At 44.7% G+C, this 26,856-nt stretch overlaps 3 protein-coding genes across 5 annotated transcripts; 1 reads left to right on the top strand and 2 right to left on the bottom strand.

Moving 5' to 3' along the window:
- Positions 1-220: 220 nt before the first annotated feature.
- b4galnt1a (beta-1,4-N-acetyl-galactosaminyl transferase 1a) lies at positions 221-9,657 on the bottom strand. The gene is made up of 11 exons (XM_086214777.1): positions 9,434-9,657; positions 7,435-7,679; positions 7,155-7,337; positions 6,445-6,551; positions 6,293-6,330; positions 5,668-5,848; positions 2,771-2,863; positions 2,471-2,658; positions 1,263-1,403; positions 650-887; positions 221-541 (listed from the first exon to the last, which is right to left on the bottom strand). Exons 1-11 carry the CDS (start codon positions 9,542-9,544, stop codon positions 330-332), a joined length of 1,737 nt encoding a protein of 578 aa, XP_086070903.1. The 5' UTR covers positions 9,545-9,657; the 3' UTR covers positions 221-329.
- Positions 9,658-15,960: 6,303 nt separating this feature from the next.
- On the top strand, positions 15,961-23,457 carry c1galt1la (core 1 synthase, glycoprotein-N-acetylgalactosamine 3-beta-galactosyltransferase 1, like a). Of its 3 annotated transcripts, none has more exons than XM_086214774.1 (5): positions 15,961-16,152; positions 16,376-16,477; positions 16,858-17,107; positions 18,433-19,097; positions 21,858-23,457. In XM_086214774.1, the coding sequence occupies exons 3-5, from the start codon at positions 16,894-16,896 to the stop codon at positions 22,188-22,190; spliced, it is 1,212 nt and encodes a 403-aa protein (XP_086070900.1). In that variant the 5' UTR covers positions 15,961-16,152; positions 16,376-16,477; positions 16,858-16,893; the 3' UTR covers positions 22,191-23,457. The 3 variants fall into 3 exon arrangements, with proteins under 3 accessions (XP_086070900.1, XP_086070898.1, XP_086070901.1); XM_086214772.1 differs by having other exon boundaries at positions 15,961-16,280; XM_086214775.1 differs by having other exon boundaries at positions 15,961-16,280; positions 16,827-17,107.
- Positions 23,113-25,110, bottom strand: tac3a (tachykinin precursor 3a). Its single transcript, XM_086214776.1, has 7 exons — positions 25,011-25,110; positions 24,550-24,665; positions 24,380-24,473; positions 24,184-24,213; positions 24,047-24,100; positions 23,833-23,899; positions 23,113-23,555 (listed from the first exon to the last, which is right to left on the bottom strand). Exons 2-7 carry the CDS (start codon positions 24,649-24,651, stop codon positions 23,537-23,539), a joined length of 366 nt encoding a protein of 121 aa, XP_086070902.1. The 5' UTR covers positions 24,652-24,665; positions 25,011-25,110; the 3' UTR covers positions 23,113-23,536.
- Positions 25,111-26,856: the final 1,746 nt, after the last annotated feature.

Genomic DNA, 26,856 nt, shown 5'->3' with positions numbered 1-26,856 from the left:
TGGATGAGAGCACAGGACATAAAGTCTTGTCATTGTGATTCATCCTCAGGAGGACGTGTCTTTGAATGAGCTGCCGTGAAAATCCCCGTAAGTATCAGTAATGTCTTTCAAGTGCCTGAACCCACAAGGTCAGTAGGATGCATCGTATGTCTGCTGCAGCATCACAACATGAAATTTTTGCCATAAAACAGTGAGTTTTTACTGCATATAATGTAGAAAAGTAACGATATCTAGAACAAAGTATTAAATTATTTCAGTATACCAACTGAAAACTACAAGAGTCCAAATGTTTGCAGTCTCTCCAGGCTCTCCTCACCTCCAGGATGTCCTCACTGGCTGGTCATGCACTTGAACCTGTTCTTGAAGTAGAACACTTCATTATGAACGTACGCTTCAGCAGAGGAGGAGGAATAGCGGAATTTCTCATAAGCCTTGTGTGATTGCGTTTTGCTCCATGGCAGTTTGATCTTCGATGCGTGGTTTATGATGATGTCACTACAGGAGCCGATGTGGAGGGAGCCCAGGGCGTCAATGAAGAACTCTGCAGTATCAAACGCAAGTTTAGTTTTTAATGATTATTTTCTGATTCTCAAGTTTTTTTTAAACGTATGTTCATCTCTTGATAGTGGATCATTACAGACAGACTCACCAAGATGACCACGACGAGCCAGCTGGGGGTTAAAGCCCACCTGCTGCACCTTGTCTGTCCTCGCCATGAAGAAGTTGATGACAGCATCAGCGACCACGCAGTTGGGAAATCCTTGGATGTCATGGTGGTAGCCAAGTCTTATATGTAAACAGTCTCCCTCCTCTCCGCCCTCTTCAACTGAGATGGTGTGACGGTATGTAGCTGTGTAACCTGTCACCTCTCTCACTGCACCGCCAACCTGTACTTATTACAACAGAGAAAATGTTAATACAGTATTTGCAGAACACATAGCCTGGATCGACACACACACACACACACACACACACACACACACACACATGGAACGTGCAAATGTGGGCATCAAAGCTCACTGTCACCTCAAATGAGCATTTTTCAAGGATGCAGTGAGGAAATGTCTATAAATATAATACAAACATCCAGTGGGGCTGAAGCATGACCTGAAAACTTATTGGCGATTGAAGTTCAAAGGTCAAGGTCACCGTACAACCACAATGCTATAAATCTAGTTTTGTCTAATTGCAGGTAAAGAATCACCATCGAGACAGCAAATATCTGTCACACACTCGGTACCGTCCCTCCTCGGGCATCTCACCAGATCCAGAGTGGTCTCCTCCAGGATGTCCACCATCTTCTCCAGCTTGGTGTTTTCAGTGAAGAGGAAGTCATCATCCACCCACAGGACATACTTGGTGGTCACTTGAGACACTGCCAAGTTCCGTCCAGCAAACCAACCCTAGAAAGATCAAACACTGATTACTTATCACCACTCATGAAGCTTCATTTCCCAAAACTTGACAACACTGTCTGTCAGGTTCAAGAGTCAGATTTGCCGCCTCCTGAAGGCTGTGTGGGACAGCGCATTTCTCCCTGCTGAGGTGAAGAACCCCCAGGCCAGTCAGCTGATCAGCTGAGCACCTGAGTGGAAGTGCCTGACTGCGGTGCACCTACAAATTCACTCTGCACTTCAGAGTAGCTGCAGCAGTAAGAGCGAGACAGATGTTCAGCTTGGGAGAAACACAAAGGCTACTGGTCAGAGATGTGGCGTGTCTGTGGTCTTATGTTTGCTGACGATTTCATTGAATGAAATGGGCTGCTTATATTTGATTTTTTCTTTGACTTACGTTTCTGTTTAAAATACTGTGCTGCAGGTTATGTTAGTTTCACTCACACTAACTAATGATGTAAAATACTTAATAAGTGTTAAAATATGGCAAATATTGCAAGCTAGGACCATCCATCCAACCATTTTCTTCTGCTCATCCTAATTAAGGGTCACGGGGGGTGGAGCCTATCCCAGCAGCCTTCACCCTGGACGGGTCACCAGTCCATGGCAGGGCCAACACATAGAGACAGACAACCATTGGCTCTCCCAGCCACGCCTACGGTCAATTTAGAGTCTGGATTAACCTGGTCCCCTCTTGATGTCTTTGGACTGTGGAGGAAGCTGGAGTACCAGAGAGAATCCAGCAAGAACAGGGAGAACATGCAGACTCCACCCAGAAAGACCCCCTGCTGCAGCCGGGGCTCCACCCACAACCTTCTTGCTGTGAGGCCACAGTGCTGACCACTGCACCACCGTGCCGCCGCAAGCTAGGACCAGTTAAGTTAAACTTAACTTATTTAAAACATTTAAGAATGAGTTAAAACATTGATTCTTTCCTTTGAGAGGGATTATGTGACAGATGACAAGACAAACATGACGAGGAGAAGAGTTGTTCTTTTGCTCATTTGTTGTTTGCCAGGCCGGTTTCAAGTTTGGGCCGAGGCTGAACAAGGAAGGATAACTTGACGCCATCTTACCTTTCCAAATGGCATGCTGAAGTGTTCGATGTGAGGCCCCGTCACTGGCTGAGGATGCTGATTATCATCTGCTATCACTATGGTGATGTTTGGGTAATATTGCCGTATGCTGTCGATGAGATCTTTGAGCTTGTCATAGCGTAGAAAGGTCTTCGTTACTATGGTAACAAGAGCGCTCATGTCGAAATCTTAAAAAAGAAAGAAAAAAAAAGCACAGTCAGTTACCATGACGTCATCATCTGTGACGATCAAACACTACATTCATACAGGAGAATTAATAATTATGTAAATGCTCAAAACCTGTTTGGTATCCAGAGTTGTAAAGTTTCGGGACGGGTGTATGTCCAACTTTTATGGAGAAGAGTGAGCGGTGACCTTCCGTAGCAAATTGAACTGCAAAACAAAACGACGGCTATGCTGAATCCAGTTTTCAGATGTTATGGAAGGAGAATTTATTCACATTCTATCACAGCGATATAAGCGTCAAGCCGCACTGTCGGCTCACTCTGACAGCCATGCAGACCGACGCGTGCTCCCTGACTCAGCAGGGGTCACTGCGCGAGCCCCTACAGGCCCCAAACCAAGCGGTCAGCAGTAACACGTGAGTGGAACAACACTGATAATCATCTTTGCTCGCGTCCCATGGGAGATCCCAGCCAGCTGTTTCGCAGCCATGCCCATTTATTGGTTATCAGCTGGTGACACGTAAACAAGCGTTTCAAATTTCCACTTTAATTTTCTGTTGCTGTGTAAAATTCATGGCTTCTTGGAGTTGAACAATGAGGCGTATCGTTTAGAAACTGCTGTGGTTACACCAGTCACAGAGGAAGAATCAGAACAGAATTCAGCAAAGGCAGGTAGTTTATAACTGCATCGAACTGCGTGCAACTGCAGGCTTGGTAGACGTGTCCTACTGTAAGTGATCACAATGCCATCATTTACATTCATGAAGTTGGTGAAGTGAAAGCACCATGCACCCATTTGGAGGGATGAAAGTTCTCTTTCCTGTTTTGAGCTGGTGGCCTGTTTTTAATGAACAGAAAGTTAGTTAATGACAACTGCCATTTCCCCAAAAGCCTGAACACTATTCTCAGTTCATCTCACTGTGTCTGCTTCAAAAACATTTAAGGTTGTCATGAACATCCATTCTGACACATAGAAGAAATACTGGCAACAGCTTTCCGCTCAGATGTTGCAGCAGTTGACTTTGTTTTAAGTTTATCAGCATCTAGTTTCCTTTGAGGTTTGTGTGGGTTGTGTGACACCTTCCCTGAAAGCTGCAGACCACAAACTTGTGTGTTGGTTTCATTCTAGCGGTAGAAAAACAGAACAATGTGTGAGAAACAAGTATCACCAGTAAGGTGTTGCACAACCAAAACAGCAAGCCTTTACACATCCACTCTATCATACCGGAGAGATTAACACCACCCTCTCAAAATCAACTTCCATTCGCCTTTTTGATAGAGTGCTGTCTAACAGTTTAGCTCAAAATCTCCCATGAAATCAAGCAGTGAGCTCCATTAAAGACTTACAACTATCACCAAATCAATGTAAAACATATTGTGACAGTTTTTGGTGTTGTCATGGAAATAAGCATCCGTGTGTGGGCAGAACTAGAGCGATGAGACTATCTCACAGCCGCCAGATTCATCCAGTCTCACAGGACTGAAAAGAATAAAAGGAGAAGACTGTGGAAGAAGCACAAACAAAAGGGGAGGAAGGGGAAGTAAACCCCGGAACAAGGGTGAAAAAGTAGCACAGGGAACTTGTGATTTTGGTGTCACGCTGCTCCCGCTTCCACTTCCACTTAATGTCAATTTAAATTCTTTGAAAACACAACCAAAAATACAAGAGGGAAGACAAATCATAATAAATCCCAGAGGAAAAATTTGAGTCCAAAAATGAAAATATATAATCATTAGTATAATCATTACTATTGCCATTCCCTTATCCTTGGGTTTTTGCAGTTAAAATTGATGCACTTAAACATAAGAAGAGGATGTTCATGTTCTGAGGGGCTTCAGCAAGTGCAAAAGACACTGAACCAAACTGAAGGTTGAATATCAACTCTGACACGAGTTTAAAAAAATGACCGTAACTCCTCCAGCTGACTCAAAAATTCATGTTTCTATGAATCTTCTCCGAGGCGGCGGGAACACTTATTTAATAAAGTCAGACCAGCAAATGTTCTGTTGGTTTCAAAGACGCTTTAGACAGCTTGACTGTGACCACTTGTGCCCTTCGGATGAGGTCACTGTCATCAGGCTAAAAATGATGCATCATAGGATAAAGGTCCCTCCATGCGCTCACCCACTTGGGTGAGAATATGGTGGAGGATGACTCATCAGACCAGCGGTGCGATGGTCCAGACTGAGCACGTTTAACCCCTGGACTTGAACACACGGGGCTTTGTCCCCTCAGTTAGTTTTTCTAAAGATTAAATGTTCCGTGTAGTTCCTGATTTTTCACTCTGAACTACTTCCTTTCGCCTCCTGTTTTTTTTTTTTAATTAATTTCTACTGTAATTGCTAGAGACTGCGGTTGCCATTGTCTTGAACTTAACTGTTTGTGAACCATCTTTATATTTCATGTTGTTCCAAGAATCACTTGGGTATATTCATTTAATCTGCCTTAAATCAAACAGGTGACAGGCACTCAGCACAACATCCATATTTTGTTGTTGTTAGAGCAACACGTTTCCTGACAGCAGGCGTATACCACTTCACCATAAGATAAGGACACATTTTTATCATTAGGACCAGATGACAATTTGAAACTTGGCCAAAAGCCTAGCAAACTTTGTCAGAACTAACCCCTTGTTTCATCAAACAAGCGAGTCCCAGCAGAAACGGAACAGACTCATCTGGGAGATGTGTTTGGGCATATCCTCAATCATTTCCTCCAGACATGGTGAAGACATTTCTCGCTTCGGTCACTGTCAATCAAAACTGCTTTTGTTGCAGTTTTCTAACTACAGGGCACTTGGAGAGTGCATGGCCCCACAATGACAGCAGGTCATCCTAGTGAATTTCGTGAAAATCCATCCACAAATTTTGTGAGTTAACAAACAAACCCAACACCAGAGACCACATTATCTCCACAGCAGAGATTCAATGTTCCAAAATAAAGTTGTGCACGACAGAATTTTTGTGAGCATCGAAAGGAAACCATATGCATTGTGTGCAGGGTGGCCTCACCTGTATCTGCAGTCCTGGGATGGAACACCGTGTTTGTATAGGTGACAAACTGCAGCTGCCTGTTGAGAGCAGAGAGGAGACGACTGGAGAGCATCATGTTCTTCTCCCCCACTCCGACTACAGACACTCTGTCCACAACAGCAGCCACATCAAAGATCCCCAGCTCTGCAGTCAAACTCACCTGTTAAACCATTTGCAGAAAGTACACTTAGACTCAGAACTAGTCTCCAGCCAAGCTAGCAGGTCATCATCCTCCGAGTTATTGAGGAACGCTAACATAAGCACGCTAGCATCCCCAGCATAATTTTACCAGCGACTATTTTGATATGAAAGAGCAGGTAAGCACAGGTGTAACGACAGCTATCAACAAAGTGACACCTGTCTTCACCCACTGGGCTGCTGTGACCAAGGCTCAGTGACTCTGAGACATAGCTGTTGAAGTATGAGGAGGTTGTGATAATCACAGTCATGTCATACATTTCTATCAAACCGGGCTGAAGTATTCCCCCGACCTATTTGAGATTTGAAATTAAATTACAGTTCATCGTGAGGGGATAGACTGTTTACAGCAAATTCAATTGTGAATTGCAATTCAGCCAAACGGGTTAGAAAGTGAGGAAATTACCGTGTGGGTGGATTTTGCTTCTTCCTTAAGGCCCAAACCTACAGACAGGGAGCAGTTGTTACTGAGAGTAGCGAGTAGCTGTAACTGGCAGTGAAAACGACGGGTTTATGCGTTTTGGGATGTGTTGTGTCACATTCTATGAACGCTGTTACCAGGAATGATGATTGTTTTGAGGGGTCGCACCGCCACGCCCTGCACAGGGTACTGAAGAGGACTGTTGGCTTCAGCTATGATAAGATTATCTGCAGAAATGTAGGACCTTCCCACAACCCCACACACACACACACAAATATTTTAGTCAGCCAACATTACTGTGCTCATAAATACATATATATACAAACATATGTTTATGTGTGTAGATAGATGGATAGAGAGATAGATAGAGAGATAGAGAGCTAGACAGATAGATAGAGATAGAGAGATAGATAGATAGATAGACAGACAGACAGACAGACAGATTTGTGCACTAATATCTAGATCTCTTGTGAGGGCGATGGCAGGAAACATCTAATTATGTTGCAGTTACTCAGCAAATCGTGTTTCATGATATTTTCCTGTTCGTTTCTTGTCATGTAGGCTCTCGGTAACTCTTTCTGTCCTCCGGTTTACTGCAAAAAAGTTGTCCGTTACCAGGTAAACTGACAACTTGACAATTGATGATTAACATGCAAGGAGTCTTACAAATAACCCCTGAGTGTTACTTCATTTGCAAATATAGACCTCTAAGAGTGCAGTCACAGACAGAGGAGGCTGCTGGACAGTAGCAGCACCCAGCACATGACAGTGTGGAGCCAGAATGTGAGTGAGGACTTGAAATAGACCGCAATTTCAGCTTGCGTGTATGTCAGAAATTGTATTTCACCTTCTCTGAAAGCTGCTGTACTCTTGAGCTCTGTGGCGCTTCACACCCTCGGGGTCAGGGTGGGATTTTAAGAATGCGAGGCTGACGTTGTGGGCATAGACTCGCGGGAACAGCAGATTGGAGAAGGGCATCTGAAAGGTCTCTTCATCCGCCTCACATACACATGCATTTTTTGTCAAGCGACTGTATCAGGAAAAAAAAACATTACATGGTTTGATCAGGATTTAAGGACATTTCAGGGCAGAAAAATATATAACATTTAGTTTGACTAATAACGCACCATGCTACATCCTCCTTTATATGATAGGAAATGTTATGATAATCACTGATGCGGTCTTGAGTTTTTCGCTCCAGGAATTTCCTCCAGGAGTTTTCAGTTGCACCCCAGCCTCTCTGTCTTGGCCCTATGTTGACCGCTGAGCTGGGCCCCGGCTTCCATGTATTAAACAGCGGCAGCGGCAGCAGCAGCAGCAGTAGTCCACTGATCCCAATCAGTCCGAAGCACTTCTTATAGGAACGGCGCATCTAGAATGAAGTTTAAATGTACAGATTAATAGGAACAGGTGAGCCTCAAGAGGGCAGGGAAAAGGGTCCCCTGGGGAGAAAAATGGAAGTTTGCTTGGACTGAGGAGATTCTTCTGTTCAAAGTCGTCCCAATACTTGGTCCTTAAAAACCTCGTCACTGCAGGCATGGCAGTATGTGCGTGTGTTGATTTGTTGAATTGTAGCTGTCGTGTGTTTTGTGGTGCGGTTGATAAGTTTCCAGTCTACACTCTTCTCTACCAAGCCAAGCGAGAATTGATCAGCGTGGATGTGATCACATCAATGTCCTCTTCAAGTACATTCGGAGGCCGGTGAAGGTTTATCAGCACGATAATTTAAAGACTGTCATCAGATTTCTGTGCAACTGCCAAATCTTAAAGAGACATTGAAAAATCTGGCCTTACACTTAACACTTTTACATTTATCCATTAAGAACAATACCTATGTATGTGTGTGTGTGTGTGTGTGTGTGACTAAAGTATGCGATCCTTGGCGAGAGCATCTTGTCGTCTCTTGAGTTGTGCAAAGAAATTCAACAGGAAAAAAAAAATCCATATCAAATTTCAGCTATTAAGTGAAGCTCAACAGAAAGAATGACGTGCACCAAGACAAACAGAGCAAGAGGTTGTTCTTAGATAACAAACAATGCTTAAAGAAGAGGAAATGACATACTTTGGAACGCTTGAGGACCAGCAGCAATGGAACGAGCCCTGACCTGTTGTGCACTTTACTGAAGGTTTGGACCCACAAACCATTGCCACACAAACATTTGAAGTTTTGTTGTCGAAATAGACAACATTTGAAATAGTCCACACACTTCTAAGCAGTCATTTGTTTTACAGGTTACAGGTTTTATTAATCACAGCCTAATGGCGGGTGATGTCTTTTCTTCTGCCAGGCTGCGGTTGGGTTTAGGCGTGTCTGCCTCACAACAACGTGAAACCAAATAAACCCATCCTGTCATCTTGACTTGATGGTTGAACCTGAACATGTGAGCGACAGGAGATGCCACCCACTCACTTTTTAACCTCTAAATGCAACATTTTGGACACTTGAACAAAAGAATACTCTGAAAAGTACTTCCTCATTGATTGAAACTTCCACCCCAGTAAGGAGGCAATAGTGTTCTTCCTTCTTCACTACATTTAACTGATTTAACTGCTTTTAGGATAACAACTTAGGCCTTTGCATACTTTCACAATAAAATACAACATATTGTTAAAAATAAAACAAATGGTTCCCAAACTCTTCGGCTTCTGATGTCTCAGGTTCACAAACAGTGAACCAAATGGTGATTCCTTTATTTTAAAATTTATCTTCTTGTTATATATTTTATAGTGGTTTAATTAAAAAAAAAAAAAAAAAGATAATCCAATTTCTTAAGGATGTCAGAATCAGTCCAAAAATTGAAAACACATTTGTATATTTTCAATTTGTTTCTTCTTCTTTCCTCTCCCTTTACTCTCAAGACCCTCGGACTGACCTGGGGACCCTGACTCTTTCTGAGACTGCAGAGAAGTGGCTCTTCAATTTATTTCCATGTGCACCAGCTACAACATGCTTAACATCGTCGTCAGTCAGATGGCCAAACCAGTATCTCATTCACATGAAGCCTTTTACCTCACGCAGGAATCTTTAAGCAGTGTATTTTTTTTTTTTTTTTTTTACTGTGAGACAGTTTTAGTTGGAGGGTGTTAATATTGTTATATCATAAAGAAATATTGAAACGCAATTACCTTTTCAAGACTCATTCCATCGATTAACAAGCAAAGAAAACAATTCCGATGTTCGAAAAAGCCCGAGTGTGTCTCTAAAAGTTGAAGACAAACGACAAAAAAAGCCAACATGTGACAGGCGTTCTGACTGTTACCGCCTTGGCCGGAGTGGATGAATGCGCCCTGCGCCCTCACTTCCAGCTTCGCTTAAACGGCGTTCATCCAAACTGAGAGAGGCGCAGCAGTGATATCTCAACTGCGCGTCTACTTCACGTTGTACGGTACACGTGGGTGCAGCTGGGACGTCAGAGCTCGAATTCAGAAGAAGATTGCAATCAACTTCACGCCCACTTGACCCTGGAGGGGCGCGTCGGGGTACCCGTTGCCGTTGAAATGCTGCTTACATCGAAAGTATGATAACACCGTTGCCCTCCGACATAAACCTCCGAATTATAAATGAATTAATATGTGACAGTTGCATTGACTTGTTTCGTCTCACTGAAACCTGGCTGCGTGATGATGGGTACGTCAGTGTCAATGAATCCACTCCTCCCAGTCACATTAACACTTTTCCTCCAGGCTCTGGCCAAGGAGGTGGAGTTGCTGCCATTTTTGACAGAAGTTTAATAATAAATCCCAAACCCAAAATAAGTTGTAATTCATTTGGAAGCCTGGTTCTTAGTTTGTCTCATCCAGCCTGGAAAAACTCTACAGCCACTTATACTTGCTATTGTGTACCGTCCTCCTGGTCCTTACACTGAATTCTTGTCTGAACTCTCAGAGTTTAGATCCAGTTTAGTTCTCCGAACAGATAAAGTCATTTTTGTAGGTGACTTCAATGTTCATGTGGATGTTGATAACGACAGTCTGGTGCTGCGTTTATTTCTCTTCTAGATTCAATTGGTTTCCATCAGTGTGTCCATGAACCCACTCACTGTCACAAACACACCCTCGACCTCGTCCTGACATATGGCATTGAAGCTGAACTTCTAGTTGTATTTCCACAGAATGCGCTTTTATCCGACCATCATTTAATCACTTTTGAATTTGTACTTAAACTGTAGTTTCCAGACGTTTGTCTGATCAGGCTGTGGGTGGATTTAAGGAGGCGATTCCATTGGAAATTCAGTCTCATGTCCCACTGTAACAGGAAACACTGATGTCAGCCTTAGTCCCTCCCAAATTGATCATTTTATCGATAGCGCAGCAGGCACCTTAAGAACAACTCCAGAGGAACACAAGAACAACCAGGTTCCTCTTCAGGACTGGAGCCAGACTGACAGAGCGCCACGCCTCTACTGAACCAAGCATTCCAGTTTCCTTGGGTGGCAAAGACTTCATGGACTTCTTTAATGACAAAATTCTTCTTATTAGAGAGAAAATTCACCTCCTCCTGCCATCAGCTGACAACATGGCACCTATAACCCCAGAAACCTTAGAGGCAGCTGGAGGACCAGACATACACTTTGATAGTTTTTCTCCCATCAGCCTTCAAGAGCTTAGTACAATAATTTCCTCCTCTAAACCTCCACCTGTCTCCTAGACTCCATCCCAACTAAGCTGCTTAAAGACTCTCTAACCCTCGTTAGCCCCTCCCTCTTAGATATGATCAATGTGCTGCTGGTATCTGGTTACGTCCCACAGTCCTTTAAAGTAGCAGGAATTAAACCCCTTCTCAAAAAAGCAACCCCGGATCCAGAAGTTTTGACCAACTACAGACCAACATCAAATCTTCCTTTTCTCTCCAAGGTTCTGGAGAAAGCAGTCGCTAAACAGCTGTGTGACTTCTCCACAGCAACAGCTGATTGGAGGAATTCAGTCAGGTTTCAGGTTCATCATAGCACAGAAACAGCACTAGTCAAAGTTACCAATGACCTACTGGTACCAGATGAGGGACTGGTCTCTGTGCTGGTCTTATTAGATCTCAGTGCAGCTTTTGATACCACTGACCACCACATCCTTCGACAGAGACTGGAACCTGTCATTGGCATTAAAAGAACTGCACTAAACTGGTTTAGGTTATATTTACTAGGTCAATCTCAGTTGGTACTCACTAATGATAACCACTGCAGTCAGTTATGGTGTTCCACAAGGTTCTGTGCTTGGACCAATCCTCTTCACTCACAGTTCACATGATAAGGAAACACTCCATTAATTTTCACTGCTATGCAAATGACATGCAGCTGTACTCATCAATGCATCCACATGGAACAAATCCGCTGACTAAACTGGAGGCCTGTCTGTAGGAGATAAAAACATGGAGGACCCATAATTTCCTTTTATTAAACTCTGACAAAACTGAAGTTATTGTGCTGGGCCCCAAACACCTTAGGAACACCTTATCTACGGAGACAGGTACCCTGGATGGCATCACCCTGGCCCCCAGCACCACCGTAAGGAACCTGGGGGTTGTGTTTGATCAGGATCTGTCCTTTAACTCTCACATTAAACACATCTCCAGGACTGCTTTGTTTCATTTACGTAACATCGCTAAGATCAGGCACATCCTGTCTCAAAAAGATGCAGAAAAACTATTCCATGCTTTTGTCACTTCCAGGCTGGATTACTGCAACTCCCTCCTATCAGGCGACACCTATAAGTCCAAAACGCTGCTGCCCTCATGTTGACTAGAACTGGTAGAAGAGACCATGACCATGTACTGGCTTCTCTGCATCGGCTCGCTGTCAAATTCAGATTGAATTTTGCAAAAAGATTCATCCCGAAGTTACATGACTGAGCTGTCCAGTGCCAGCAGATCCAGGTGCTCCAACAAAAGAGGCCATTGCTCTAATCTGAATAAATCAAATTTGAAACATGTTGAGTGTCACGCTTCTATAACATTGAATCATGTTTCAATTTGCTGGTACAAGTAAAATCCTATTTAGCTTTGTTTGGAAGACGCGCACCAGTCCCACAGCCCCTGATGGAGTCTCCTCCTGCTCCTGGAACCCAGTGGATCTTCTCCTAAAAGCTCTCGTCCAAAGCTGACGTGCTCAACACAAGACTGCACCCTGTCATGTCATGTAGAAGCCTATTACACTTAATATGTAGGCCAATTATGCAGAGTCACATGTCTTTGAGTTCTAAATTGAATCATTCATTTGGCCTTTTCTCCATGTGTGCCTTTTATGAAAAATAAAACAAAAAGCTGTCTCATAAAAAATGTGCACATCCGTTCAGCCGAGGTCTGCAGTTGATTCTACAAGCTGCTGCAGACATGCGTACTAGCTCCTTCTCCTCCCACCCACAAAGCTGGTAAAGTCCTTGACTTGGTGCTGACTTGTAACTGCTCCATAACAGATGTGACAGTTACCCCACTCCACCTGTCAGACCATTTCTGGGTCAAATTTGCGGCTGCCTTTCCGCAATTGCAGACACCCACACAGACGGTTTCTTTCCGCAGGAACCTGAAGTCCCTCACAGCAGCACAGCTGTCTGATGAGGTGAACTCCGTCATGCCTGACCACTCGCACTTCTCCTCACTTTCTGTTCATGAGGCTGCAGAAACACTCTGTTCCTCTCTGGCATCCTCTCTGGACAAACTCTGCCCCCTGGTGTCCAAACCAGCCAAGAAAAAACAACCAAGTCCATGGCTCTCTGAAGTTCTGAGAAAACAAAGAGCTGGACTCAGGGCAGCAGAAAGAAAGTGGCGTAAATCCCAAGAACCCACTGACTTGTCCTTATACAAACAGAAACTTGCTTCCTCCACCTCATGCTTACAGTCCGCTAAGAAAGCCTTCTATCAGAAAACCAGAACCAGTTTCCAGAAAACTGTTTATGGTGTTTAACTCCTTGCTTTCTCCTCCAGTTGCTCAGCCTTCCACTGCACTGACTTCAGACATGTTTGCCTCCTTTTTTACTGGAAAGGTTGCTGCAATCAGCAACCAGTTCTCTGACAAGTCCAGCCAGCACCAAACTGCCACTGCTGCTTCACTCTTCTCCTTTGCTCCTCTGAGCGAAGATGAGGTCTCCAGACTTCTCCTGATCTCAAAACCTACAACTTGTCCTCTCGATCCAATACCCACCAGCATCCTGCAGACCATTTTGCCCACTATCAAACCTGCAGTCACACACATTGTCAATTCCTCCCTGGAAACTGGCATTTTCCCTGCTACTTTTAAGCAGGCCCGTGTCACCCCACTGCTCAAAAAGCCTAATCTCAACCCTGCCAAGGTTGAAAACTACAGGCCAGTATCACTTCTGCCATTCCTGTCAAAAATACTGGAGCGCTCAGTATTTAACCAGGTCTCTGAACATCTGCGGAACAACAACCTACTTGACTCTTTTCAGTCTGGCTTCAGGTGTGACCACTCCACTGAGACTGCACTCCTGTCAGTCACTGAGTCACTGAGATGAGCTCGAGCTGCTGGCCAGTGCTCTGTCCTACTGGACAGCTGGACCTGTCTGCTGCCTTCGACACGGTGAACCATCACATTCTCCTCTCCACACTCTCTGAGCTCGGCATATCTGGTTCTGCCTTGTTGTGGTTCAAGTCCTACCTCACAGGCAGATCCTTCAGAGTGTCATGGCGAGGAAAGGTGTCTAGGTCACATGGCCTATCGACTGGGGTTCCTCAGGGGTCAGTGCTTAGTCCCCTTCTCTTCTCTCTGTACACCACCTCACTTGGTGCAGTGATCCGCTCCCATGGCTTCTCCTACCACTGTTATGCTGACGACACTCAGCTTCTCCTCTCTTTTCCACCTGATGACAGAACGGTCTCAGATCGTATATCAGCGTGTCTGGCTGATATCTCCACATGGATGAAGGAACGCCACCTTCAACTGAGTCTGTCTAAGACTGAACTTATGGTCTTTCCAGCTTGTCCATCTGTTCAGCCTCAGGTCAGTGTCCAACTTGACTCGAGCCTACTTGTGCCCACAAACTCAGCCAGAAACCTGGGTGTCATGATTGATGGCCAGCTGACCTTTAAGGTTCATGTGGCCTCAGTTTCTCGGTCTTGCCGTTATGCCCTCTACAACATCAGGAAGATCAGACCCTTCCTGACCCAACAGACCACACAGCTTCTGGTTCAGGCTCTTGTCATCTCACACATTGATTACTGCAACTCTCTTCTGGCAGGCCTCCCTGCAGGCTCATTCAAGCCTCTGCAGATGACCCAGAATGCAGCAGCACGTCTGGTCTTCAACCAGCCCAAAAGGGCACATGTCACCCCGCTGCTGGTTTCTCTTCACTGGCTTCCAGTCCAGCCAGGATCAAATTCAAGGCACTTCTCTTGGCTTACAAAACATCACAAGAACGGCTCCAGCCTACCTGGAATCCCTGATCCAGGTCTACTCTCCTTCTCGCCCACTACGCTCTGCATGCCAAAGACGCCTGGTACTTCCAGCCCAGCGCTGCTCCAAATCTCTAGCCAGACTCTTCTCTTCTGTTGTTCCCAAATGGTGGAACCAACTACCGAACTCTGTGCGTTCTGCTGAGTCCCTTTCTACTTTTAAGAGACAATTGAAGACTCAATTGTTCAGAGAGCACCGAGGCACTGAACCTGACTCTTCTCCTCTTTGGGGTAGAATAAGTCAGAGGGTCCAAGACCCAGCACTTAGTGACTATGTAGCACTAACTGTGTTGTGTGATGTTGTATGTCTGTTATATAAAAAAAAAAAAAGGGGAGGGGGGGGGGGGGCGACACTTCTTCTGCCACTAGATGGCAGTACCTGTGACCAAATCACAACTGAAGCACTTTTGCGCTTCCTATGGGTTTTTCTTTAAGTCTGAATTCTTTCTTGTGTTGTGCGTCGCTTTGGACAAAAGCGTCTGCGAAATGAAATTGTACAATTGTAGAATTACATGCAGATGGCGTCGCAGCTTCATTTGTAGGTTTTGTTCTAGTAACATCTAGTGGTCATTACTAGTATCTCCATTTCTCTACTCAGCACCCCGAAGTCTCTGGATCAGAGATTGAACTCATGAGACTAATTAAAATAGATTATGTCCTCAACAAACCTGCTGTAAATGCACTTTTGTGAAACACTAAGAGCTGCCCTACAACATATAAAATTATGTTTTTTTAAAAATTGTATTCCTTTCATGGACGAATTCTTCTAACTCGATTCATTCCTGACAGCATTTTTGTTGTTTGACACTGGCCTGCAGGGGTCCTACTGAGGGAGAATGTGAAAACTCTCCCTAAAACAGACAAAATATGTCTCAGTCTGGCAGAAAATAGTTAAACTACAATTCTGAAGTCTGGAGTTCAGGATGAAAACATTTTTTTTTAAACTGCATGCTTTAATGCTGTAATGATTGTAGGATTTTTAAAATAAGTGATTCAAAATGAATCAAGGGAGAAAAGACTGCTGCAGCTCTGATCAGACATATCATCACAGGAGATGAGGGGAAACTGCAGGATGAATATCAAAAATAAACAGCTTGATAAACTTCATTCTCTACAGATGAACACAACCAACATGACAGCAAAAACAAAAGCACAAAGGACAGAAACCTCCACAGCGGCGCATGTAGGGTTTCACGACTGCTTCCTGTACACGTCATCAGCAGCCAGCCAATGATAGGCCGTGTTTTCAGAGCTTATCCCGTGATGCTGAAGAATGTAAATCTGTAGGCTACAGGACTTTTTCGTCCTGCGCATCATCGTAATTTGGCGGCGCCGGTAAATACACCGGAATGTGACGACATGATTGACAGGTGTCGGCGTGTGCCGTCTACCAAGCGGGACATATTTGGCTGTGTGTCGAGCTCTCAGTTGACAACCCCCAGCAAAGGTAACACTCTCACGGCCGTAGATCTCACATGATTTACAGCCTCGGCTCGCTCGTTTCTGCAGGTTCTCCATATTTCCATCCATGTACCACCGTGCCTCACGCGCGACATCCACCGTGGAGGCTTCAGGGTTGGTGTCTCAATCCTGGTCGCTGCCCGTGCTACCAGTCCATGGCCAATAGTAACTCTCGCCATGTTAATCTTTAACATTTGTCTCGGCTTTAGGGTGTTTAACCTCATTTGTGAGGCAACGCGACACAGAGTGAAGTCCGTGTCCACAAAGGACCCCCTTTAAGCGCCAGGGACGGTCTCTAAACCCGAGCCACAGTAAGTCCGTTTCAGCTGAGAAGAAACCGCAGATTCATGTCAGCAGCGACTACAATAAATGCTGTGTTTATCCAGACACTTCACCGTGTCCAGGTTTTCCTCCTGCATTGTAATCAGAACGTGTAAAGAATGTTTTAACTCGCCCATGGCAGAGGTGACATGAGCTCCAGGGAGCAATAGGGTTCAAAACTAACAGTCTACTAAAATGTCCTTACATGTTTTCATTCATGCACATTTAAGAAGTAAAACTTGGTCTGCAGATACTCCCCAGACTTATTGCCTTGAGGTACTTGAAAAGATCTGACACAGCAGAAGTTCTTCACCTGCACATTTCACCTTTGTGTGTCAGCGTGACCCCAGCGTGTTGTGGTTGTGTGTAGACATGGTGTAACTGGGACGTCTCGGTGCTGGAGAGCATGAAGAGTCCCAGCTCCAGATGGGCCTTCTCCCTGGGCTTCCTGGTGGGAGCCTGCGGCATCTACTTCTTCCTGCACCAGGTGTGGTTTGAGAGGAGCTTCCCGGTGCTGTCAGAGGCTCAGGAAAAAGCCACGGTGGCGGTGGGGGAGAGATTAGGCAGCTGGAGGAGGGAAGGAGCTGCTCTCATCAACCTGCTCCACCTCCACCACACAGGTGCTTTACACCCCCACACATGGGTCCCATACAGAATGATTTACAGGCTGGCATGTCTTCCCCTTCTTCAATAATTATAAATGTCTTCATAGATTACAAATTCACACTACATAAAATAGCACGTATCAAACCCATTATAGCTACGTTTTACAGAATTTTTCTATGAATAAATGCCACCGTATTTTCATTTTACTGCCCATTGAGATGTCTTATATGATTAATCTATTACTAATGAGGCAATGAATGCAATGAAAGCCTCATCTCAAGTCCGTATTGAGAGAAATGTGATGCAGCGAGGTGACAGACTTTGCTGAAGACCCAGATGATGGTGGATAGAAGGAAGCTAATGAAGAGAAGTGGGCTGTTGAGAACCCTGGGAACAGATAAAGGAGGAATAGGTGTGTTTGAGCAGAGAACAGTTAACATGGTGTACCTGCAGCTGCTGTTTCTAAGGCCACTACAGCAAAGTATGTTAGCAATGAATCATGTTCCATTAACTAATGGGTTAATAAGTCAAGGAGACAATTAAAACATGTGGTTTCCTGTTATAAAGTCTGTTCCTATGTGAAAGCAGCAGCTGCGTCTGCTTGTAGAAGATTAAAACAGGCCTGCTGATATGATTTGGAGTAAAACACCTGAATTTGACAAAACGCCTGTTAACACAAGATAAAAGACCGATGACAACAAGTGAATTTGCTAATCGCTAGCATTACACACCCTTCTTCTCAGTCACAAGTCAGTGCACCAAGTCAAGTCGGTTTTATTTGTGTGGCACCAAATCACCACAAAAGTCATGACACTTTGTCATGGCGGCACCATGCGTGTGTACTTGTATCAGAATACCACTTTGATCCTTGAGAGTACTGAATATGTCACCCGGTGATGGTGTGTAACTGTACCATAGAAAACGCCAGGGGTCTGCACAAATGTGAGCGTTGTGAGAGAGCAACTCTCAGTGACGTCATTCTGCCTAAAGTCACCAAACGGCTTTGTGACCAAAGCAAGTCGGCTGGTGAGTTGGGGGTTTCACCCTCAGCTCCGTCTGAGAAATGTGACATTTCCTTTTTTCTCTCACAACTGGAGAGGACGGCCCGACTTTTCTGCAAAATGCTGCCCCCTGTTGATGTCTCGTGGGAAATTTTCCTACCAAGAGTGACTTTACAGAAATAATTGTTGTATGATTTTAATGCCAGTCTAAAACCCACCATTTTAAAGAAATATTCAGATGTACTCAAGTACATACTTGGTCTATAACATAAAAAAATTCAACAAATACAAATATGTACTGTAAAAATGTTGGCGTACTGTTGGGTACTTCTCTGCAGATGAAGACAGCCAGGTGGCAGACGCCTTGTACCGGAGGGTCCGTGTTCTCTGTTGGGTGATGACGGGGCCGTATAACCTGCAGACCCGCGCCAGCCACGTCAGGGCCACCTGGAGTCGTCACTGCAACGTGGTGGTTTTCATGAGCTCGGTGGAGGACCCAGACTTCCCCACCGTGGGTCTGGGCACTAAGGAGGGCCGAGACCAGCTCTACTGGAAGACCATTAGAGCCTTCCATTATGTCTACGAGAACCACGCTGATGAAGCCGACTGGTTCTTGAAAGCAGATGATGACACCTACGTGGTGGTGGACAACCTGCGGTGGATTCTGTCCAACCACACCCCCGAGGAGCCCGTTTACTTTGGCAAACGCTTCAAGCCTTATACCAAGCAAGGTTACATGAGTGGAGGAGCTGGTTATGTGCTCAGCAAAGAGGCCCTCAAGAGATTTGTGGAAGGTTTTCGGAGCAAAGTTTGCACACACACCACCCCTGTAGAGGACCTGGCTCTGGGGCAGTGCCTAGAGAAGATGGGCGTCCTGGCCGGCGACTCCAGAGATACTCTGCATCGAGAAACCTTCCACCCGTTTGTACCTGAGCACCATCTGACCGGCAAGTTCTCCAAGAGCTTCTGGTACTGGAGTTATTGTTTCTACCCTATTGTTGAGGCAAGTCCCTTCACGTCTGTGCTCTCTCTCTTAGCTAGCCACATTGTTCAGTGCTCCCGTTGACTCAGCAAACACAAGCGCATGCTACCAATAAACGGCAGCATTGCTAACAGCACAAAGGTAGAGAGGTGCTTGGGAAGAAAGAAGACATCCTGTGAGTGGATTAGCCTGGTTAGAGAGGGGCATGCCAGGTGAGGGAGAAGGGGATGGTGAACCTGTTGAAATCCTTTAATATAATTAGTGTAACTGCACTTAAATGGAGGCATTCATTCTTTTATTTTGAAATGTACAGCAGGGATCTACTTTGTATTTGAAAGTAAGTAGGGCGGAATATGACGTTATTTTCTGTTACCTCCCTTTTGTTGAATCAACCAAACTTAATTGCTGTTATCACCTTGACGACAACTACATAAATTAATACGTGATTATCTTCCATATTTGAATTCTGCACCTGACCCCTGCATTGAACGAATTCACTGAAACAGAGCTAAGTGCATTTTAAAGTAGATGATTGCAGCAGAGACTATGGCCTGTCAACAAAAGGAAAATTGGTCAATTTGATGTTGATGATGCATCTAATTTATGGCTCTTTGCAATTAAAATGAGACCGGTCCATTACTGCTCCTGTCACGCAGCCATGGCAGTTGATGCGCCCTGTCTTTGAAAGGGAAACTACAAGACTTATTCATTTTTTAATTAATTGTGTCTTATCATAACGTGAAAATATACACGTCACCTTTCAGAACTGCCATCATATGATAATTGGTTACAGAATAAGGGTGGAGACATTCCTCTTGCTTTTTATTGTGAATAAAATCAATAAGACCTGTAGTACAACGACTGCCCTACTGGAAGGTGTTTTCTGAGGAGCTGAAAACGCATGAAGGAGCAGCACTGCTCAAACCAGTGCATCTCCTCATTGAATCGAGGTTGAAAGTGTAAATAATCACAATTTCACTTTGTTAATATTTGAAGTTTTCGTGTTTCGTATCATTTGTGTGATGAGTTTCTTGGAAGATTCTTACAGCTGACAGCGAACAGGTTCGGTGTCCCAGCTTTATCTTGAACCGCTCTGAAACCTTTCACCCACTGTTCACTCCTTTGAAGTTTCCAAAGGAAGGAATTGTTGGTGAAAGGTTTCAGAGCGGTTTGATTTAAAATTTTGTTCCAATTTAAAAATGTCATGGGACCCAGTAGTAGACAGCCACTAGGAGACACCAGTCGTAGACAGCCACTAGGAGACACCAGGAGGAGACACCAGTAGGAGACACCAGTCGTAGACAGCCACTAGGAGACACCAGTAGTAGACAGCCATTAGGAGACACTAGTAGGAGACACCAGTAGTAGACAGCCATTAGGAGACATCAGTAGGAGACACCAGTAGTAGACAGCCATTAGGAGACACCAGTAGGAGACACCAGTAGTATACAGCCACTAGGAGACACCAGTAGTAGACAGCCATTAGGAGACACCAGTAGTAGACAGACACTTGGAGACACCAGTTGGAGGCACCTGTAGACACCAGTAGGAGACACCAGTAGTAGACACCACTAGGCACCAGTAGTAGACACCAGTAGGAGACACCAGTAGTAGACACCACTAGGCACCAGTAGTAGACACCAGTAGGAGACACCAGTAGTAGACACCACTAGGCACCAGTAGTAGACACCAGTAGGAGACACCAGTAGTAGACACCAGTATGCACCAGTCGTAGGCACCAGTCGTAGACACCTGTAGGCACTAGTAGTAGACACCAGTAGGCACTAGTAGTAGACACCAGTAGGCACTAGTAGTAGACACCAGTAGGCACCAGTAGTAGACACCTGTAGGCACCAGTGGTAGACACCTGTAGGCACCAGTGGTAGACACCTGTAGGCACCAGTCGTAGACACCTATAGACACCAGTCGTAGACACCTATAGACACCAGTAGTAGACACCTGTAGGCACCAGTCGTAGACACCTGTAGGCACCAGTAGTAGACACCTGTAGACACCACTAGGCACCAGTAGTAGACACCTGTGGGCACCAGTAGTAGACACCTATAGACACTAGTCGTAGACACCTATAGACACCAGTAGTAGACACCTGTAGGCACCAGTCGTAGACACCTGTAGGCACCAGTAGTAGACACCTGTAGACACCACTAGGCACCAGTAGTGGACACCTGTAGACACCACTAGGCACCAGTAGTAGACACCTGTGGGCACCAGTAGTAGACACCAGTAGGCACCAGTAGTAGACACCAGTAGGCACCAGTAGTAGACACTAGTAGACACCAGTCGTAGACACCTATAGACACCAGTAGTAGACACCTGTAGGCACCAGTCGTAGACACCTGTAGGCACCAGTAGTAGACACCAGTAGGCACCAGTAGTAGACACCTGTAGACACCACTAGGCACCAGTAGTAGACACCTGTGGGCACCAGTAGTAGACACCAGTAGGCACCAGTAGTAGACACCAGTAGGCACCAGTAGTAGACACTAGTAGGTACCAGTAGTAGACACCTGTAGACACCACTAGGCACCAGTAGTAGACACCTGTGGGCACCAGTAGTAGACACCTGTGGGCACCAGTAGTAGACACCAGTAGGCACCAGTCGTAGACACCTGTAGGCACCAGTCCCAGTAGTAGACAGCCAATAGGAGACATCTGTAGACACCAGTAGGCGACACCAGTAGGAGACAGGAGACACCAGGGCGTTTGTGTGCAGCCCCATTTGTGTGAACACACCTACATTTTTGTGTCCTTCCTCCTCAGGGTCCCCAGTGCTGCTCCGACCTGGCAGTATCGTTCCATTACGTGGAGGCGGAGCTGATGTACTCTCTGGAGTACTACACCTACCACCTGAGAGCGTACGGCTACAGGCCACGCTACCGGCCCTCCTTGTCCCGCAGCTCACCCTCGCACACGGCCAGGACGGTAGGCCATGGAGGGGTTCACAGCATGACGGACAGAAAGAATCACACATCCGTCTCTGCTCTCAGAAACCAAACCAGAGCAGAGAGGGAGACACAGAAAGAGGAACACTCTGATCTAGACTCCCCCCTCACTGAGAACAGGACCGCCGCTACACGAGGAACAGGCAGCTGACTGGAGGTGTTGAGGCGCGTGTGATTCAGTTCACGGTAGAGAGAAACCTGCCTGAACTGTACTGCTGTTGATGAGTGGTTTCTTCCGACGAGATTTTACCGCTCCGATCACAGTATTTTCCCGCTGGTTAAAGGCAGTTTCTTAATTATGAGTTTGTTTTCGAGCAGCAGCTCCTGATGGTTTGGCTACTGTATCTTTGAGCATGACAACCACTTGATTTAACTCATCAGTGTGTGATTGACAGCCTAGACGGTGAATCAATAACACTCACAAGTCATTTTGCGTCTTCATCAAAGCGCATTTGTTGCTTTTCATTTGTCATTTGAACTTATTTAATCACGTTTGGAGGTGCAATGTGCTCCACTCTCACGGTTGGTCACATTTTATCTCCAACCAGCCGTGAATGAAGGATGGAGGCTAATAAGGCGTCACATCACTCTCAGTGTTAATGATTTACCGTTATTGATGTTACGGTTGAATGACACATGAAAAGCTTGAAATATGTGGTCATGATGTCATGTGTTCCTTACATTGGAATTTGGGATGTCAAATTTTGGAGCGACGCCAAAAGGATCAAACCAAATATTAATGTATTTTATAATTTGCCCTGACCCAGTAGTACAGTTGTAGTACTGTGACAAGGTTTTATCGCCCTTGCGTCATTATCTGTCTTTGAGAACAGAACAACACTGTCTGCCCATTTAATCCGAGGCCAAAAATCTATGCTATTTTTTTCAGGTTTTAAACAAATTGCAAAAATGACTCGAATGTGCAAGCATTTGTCTTTTTGTCTATATTTTGTGTGGGCTTTTAAAATTTTAAATAATCTGCAGTTGTGTCTCTAAATCCCCGGCAGTGGTTTGATGTTTGTTTCAGTAAGAAAAGCAACAACTCTTTTCTGAAAAATTTATTTTCTTCTGGTCATTTGAGATGTGTGACGTATGTACGTGAAACCTCCTTCATCTTCAGCTTCTTCATCTTTGAACAATGAGAATTATACAAAACTCTAATTAATCCCTCTCGTCAAGTCATTTGATGCTACCCAGAGAAGAAGGTGTGATTGGTTTTCAGCAGAGCTCAGCTCTAAGAGTCACTCAACAGCTGCAGAATTATGCACAGATATAGGAATTGAATAAATCATACATACAAAAATATGTCTGCTTTGAACTCTAAAGAATTGTGTTTGTAATTGTGTTTTCATCTGATAAAACAAATACAATCTGTGTTAATGGTCACTTTCATTTGCCAGTTGGCAGGTTTACATTACAAATCCCGTCTGCTCAGTGGTTTCCTGCAGACACTGGTGTCATTGTGGCCAGATGAGAGAGCGGCTTCACGTGGAACATCTACAGCCCCTGGAGAAACCTGCAGCGAAAACACCTCATTACTCCTCTAATCCTTCATTTCATACACACACAAAAATCAAGCAAACTACAGATTTTCCTGTAAAGAAACCAAATTATGTTTCTAGCATACACAGTGATAAGAAAAGCTCATGTGAACTATCAAGACCTTGAAGAGACGCTCTTCAGAGCTCTTTTGTTCAGTCTGGTTTTCATTAGACGGGTTGAGGGTTAACTTTATTTTCCCAAGCAAAGACGACTGAGACCCATCGACTCAGCGGAGAAGAAAAGGCTCTCACCTCAGCCTGCACTTGTTGAGAAAAATACCTCGCCTCTCTGGGTGCAGTCTCCTCCAGGGCTCATTATCTATGTGTGAGCACAGATATTACAAGAGAGCTAATTCATTAATATGATCATTGTGAGACAAAACCTGAAATATGAACGCTAAAAAACAAAACAAAAACAAGAAAAACGTTAGAGGATAATTAGTTCTTCTATCTCAACCACACTCACCAGCCTCAGAGTTTCTCCTTCCCATTAGACCAACGAAAATATCATGCATTTCCCCTGGTGGGAAGAATGAGAGACGTTACACATCAAATAATATCAGTGTTCAAAACATTTCACCAGGTCATTTCTAAAGCACTTACTTTTCTGTGGCGGCTGCACAGCGTTTTCATCTGATAAAAAACATGAAATGATCAAAAAAAGAGGCTTTTGAAGCACAAATCCACATTAATGTAAAATAATCAATATTCTGATTTAATAAAGGGCAATTTTCATAAAGCAGTGTTGTTCTTAGAGATGTTGTCATTTCGCTACACCGTCTTTTAAAATGCAGCTCACCAGCATCTCTCCTGCCCATCAGACCCACGAAGCTGTCATAATCCAAATCGCTATACCTCTTCAGAATGTTCCCTTTGAGGTTTTCCAGGTTTTGCTGCAATGGCGACAAAGAGGAGAATTAGCGTCTTGGTCAGAAAATCCGCGGGGTCATCGGGCTCCAGGGGACCTACATCTGAACTTGATCTGCGCGATCCGGGTTCCTCGCATCTGGACTGGCTGTAGCGAAGTTTCACGATGAGGAGCAGAGTCACCAGCAGCAAGCTTCTCCTCATTTTCTCAGCACCACCTGAACCACCAAAAACAATTGAATCAATCCAGTTTATTAGTGTGTTTTCTTAAATGTCGAGACGTTGCTCAGTATCGTCCTTTTAACAAGGACGCAACTGCACCTGTTGCGCAGTTGGTGCGTAAAAGCGCGCAGTGGAAGGTCGAGTTCCGAAATAGTATTTTTATTGTAGTTGGTAAATTAGAGTTTAGAGTCCTCGTTATTATTTTTTTTGAAGAGAAATAGGCTGCTCACTTCTCCCTCTCCAAGTGCCACAGTAAACCCTCGAATTAGTAATTAAAACAACAACAACAACTGTCGAACACAGAATGTAACTGAACATCTCGTGACGCATTTCTCTCCTACCTGTTGTGTGTCGAGCAGGTAATTGCAGCTGCGCGCTCTCTGGTGCGGAGTGGAGGGAGATGCGGTCAGGATAAATGAGGCGTCCACGCTTTGGGGGGTAATAAATAATAGCTGGATATCTGCGTAACGCCAATCAGCAGCTGGAACGTAGGCGGCTTGTTGAGTCTGAAAAGCTGAAAGCTTCGTAGAGCTTGCTCATTGATGGTCATGGTCACACACACGCGAGTACTCTCTCTCTCTCTCTCTCTCTCTCTCTCTCACACACACACACACACACACACACACACACACACACACACACACACACACACACTGGACGTCACAGGTACGTAGGGTTGGGGATTATCTTTAATGCTAGTCTAGGATTTAACTGAGACTGGAACCATTAATAAACATAACTACGTTTAACCTTAGTGGATCATATCGTTTGATCATGGGTTCTATATTTTGGGTGAAGAGTACATTCTGATCCCAGTCTCACTCATCCATCCATCTGGTTGTAATCACATGCTCCTCTGGGCGCCCTTCCACTCCATTGACTAGTTGACATGGCCACTGTCAAAGATACTAATCTTTTTAGGAAGTAATTATGAAGATAGCAGCTGGCTCTGCATGTCACAGCGGGAGATGGTGATGTATGTGACAAGATGGGCTGCACAGTGACCGGCCACTCGATACCACAGAACAACCACTGCTAAACTTTTTCAGTGTGAGAAAAAAGTGAGATGTGGTACCACCTCAGCCCCCCCCCCCCCCCAAAAAAAGTAAATACATCATGAATTACCACAACATCCAATTTATAAAGTACTGGTAAAGTACTGATGAGAAGCACAACACACCATGAACCGCCAAATGCAAATGAAATGTTTTTCTTTTCATTATAAAGCTACATCACAATCCTGATTTAATACGCTGAGTGTGTCACACGTAATTTGCAGCCTTCTGACAATTTTGTAACTCTTAATAAACACAGGATATTGGGTTATCACACACACACACACACACACACACACAAAATTTTGAAGGGCAGGGAAACTGACACACATACACACTTTACTAATACAAACATGACACACACGAGACTGTTCTCATTAGGGACAAGCCTGCAGGTCGAGGACAGAATGTCGAAATGCCAATTGCAGTCAGAAAGATAACGTCAGCAATCATGGCTACCGCTGATGAGTGTTAATGTTAGCTAGCTAGCAGCACACAAGTCCGCCAATAATGGACAGACAAAGCAATTCACATGGTAACACTGATTCTGGAAAGTCTCTTTTTAGGACAGGAGTCCAGCAGACCAGCAAAAAAGTACAGTCCTCCTCTGTTTAAAATGGAATTAAATGTTATAGAATTCTTAGGATTTTAACATCAGTTAGCAGCTCAGTAAAATGCCTATTTTAAGTGTTGAGCATAAATTTAGAAAAGCATGACAATAGTAATAAAGATGCGGATTTAGCTTCCAGGGGCCGAAAACTGAAGCCAATGCAGAGTTCTCATAATGGCCAGCAGGGGGCGTCTCCTTTGCTTGCTTAGAAGTTAATGAGACAATTATCTTTGTCCTCTCCTGAAGGGATTTACCTCTCTTAACTGACTCAGTCTTTGTTTCAAGTCTTCTTTGGTCCGGTTTACCTGCCGCTGGTGTGAACTCGCACCCGGCCGATCGATGCATCGCCACCTGAAATAACAAATTCAAACAACCTACACACTGAAAAGTGTCAAATTACGACCAAGATTTGGATCGTGAAATAAAGCAGATGCGCTGAGTTGTTTTGGTGAACAAAACAAGTGGCCACGTTTCCTGAGGACAACGTGGTTTGTAGCGGCACTTTCACTGCATCACGACTTC

The sequence above is a fragment of the Aulostomus chinensis genome, chromosome 9 (assembly GCF_037954235.1).
Source record: "Aulostomus chinensis isolate RoL2024-O1b breed Wild chromosome 9, RoL_Achi_v1.0, whole genome shotgun sequence".
In the NCBI taxonomy this organism is placed as follows: domain Eukaryota; kingdom Metazoa; phylum Chordata; class Actinopteri; order Syngnathiformes; family Aulostomidae; genus Aulostomus; species Aulostomus chinensis.
The sequence above is the reverse complement of the archived record's forward strand: the minus strand, read 5'-3'. Positions and strand labels throughout refer to the sequence as shown.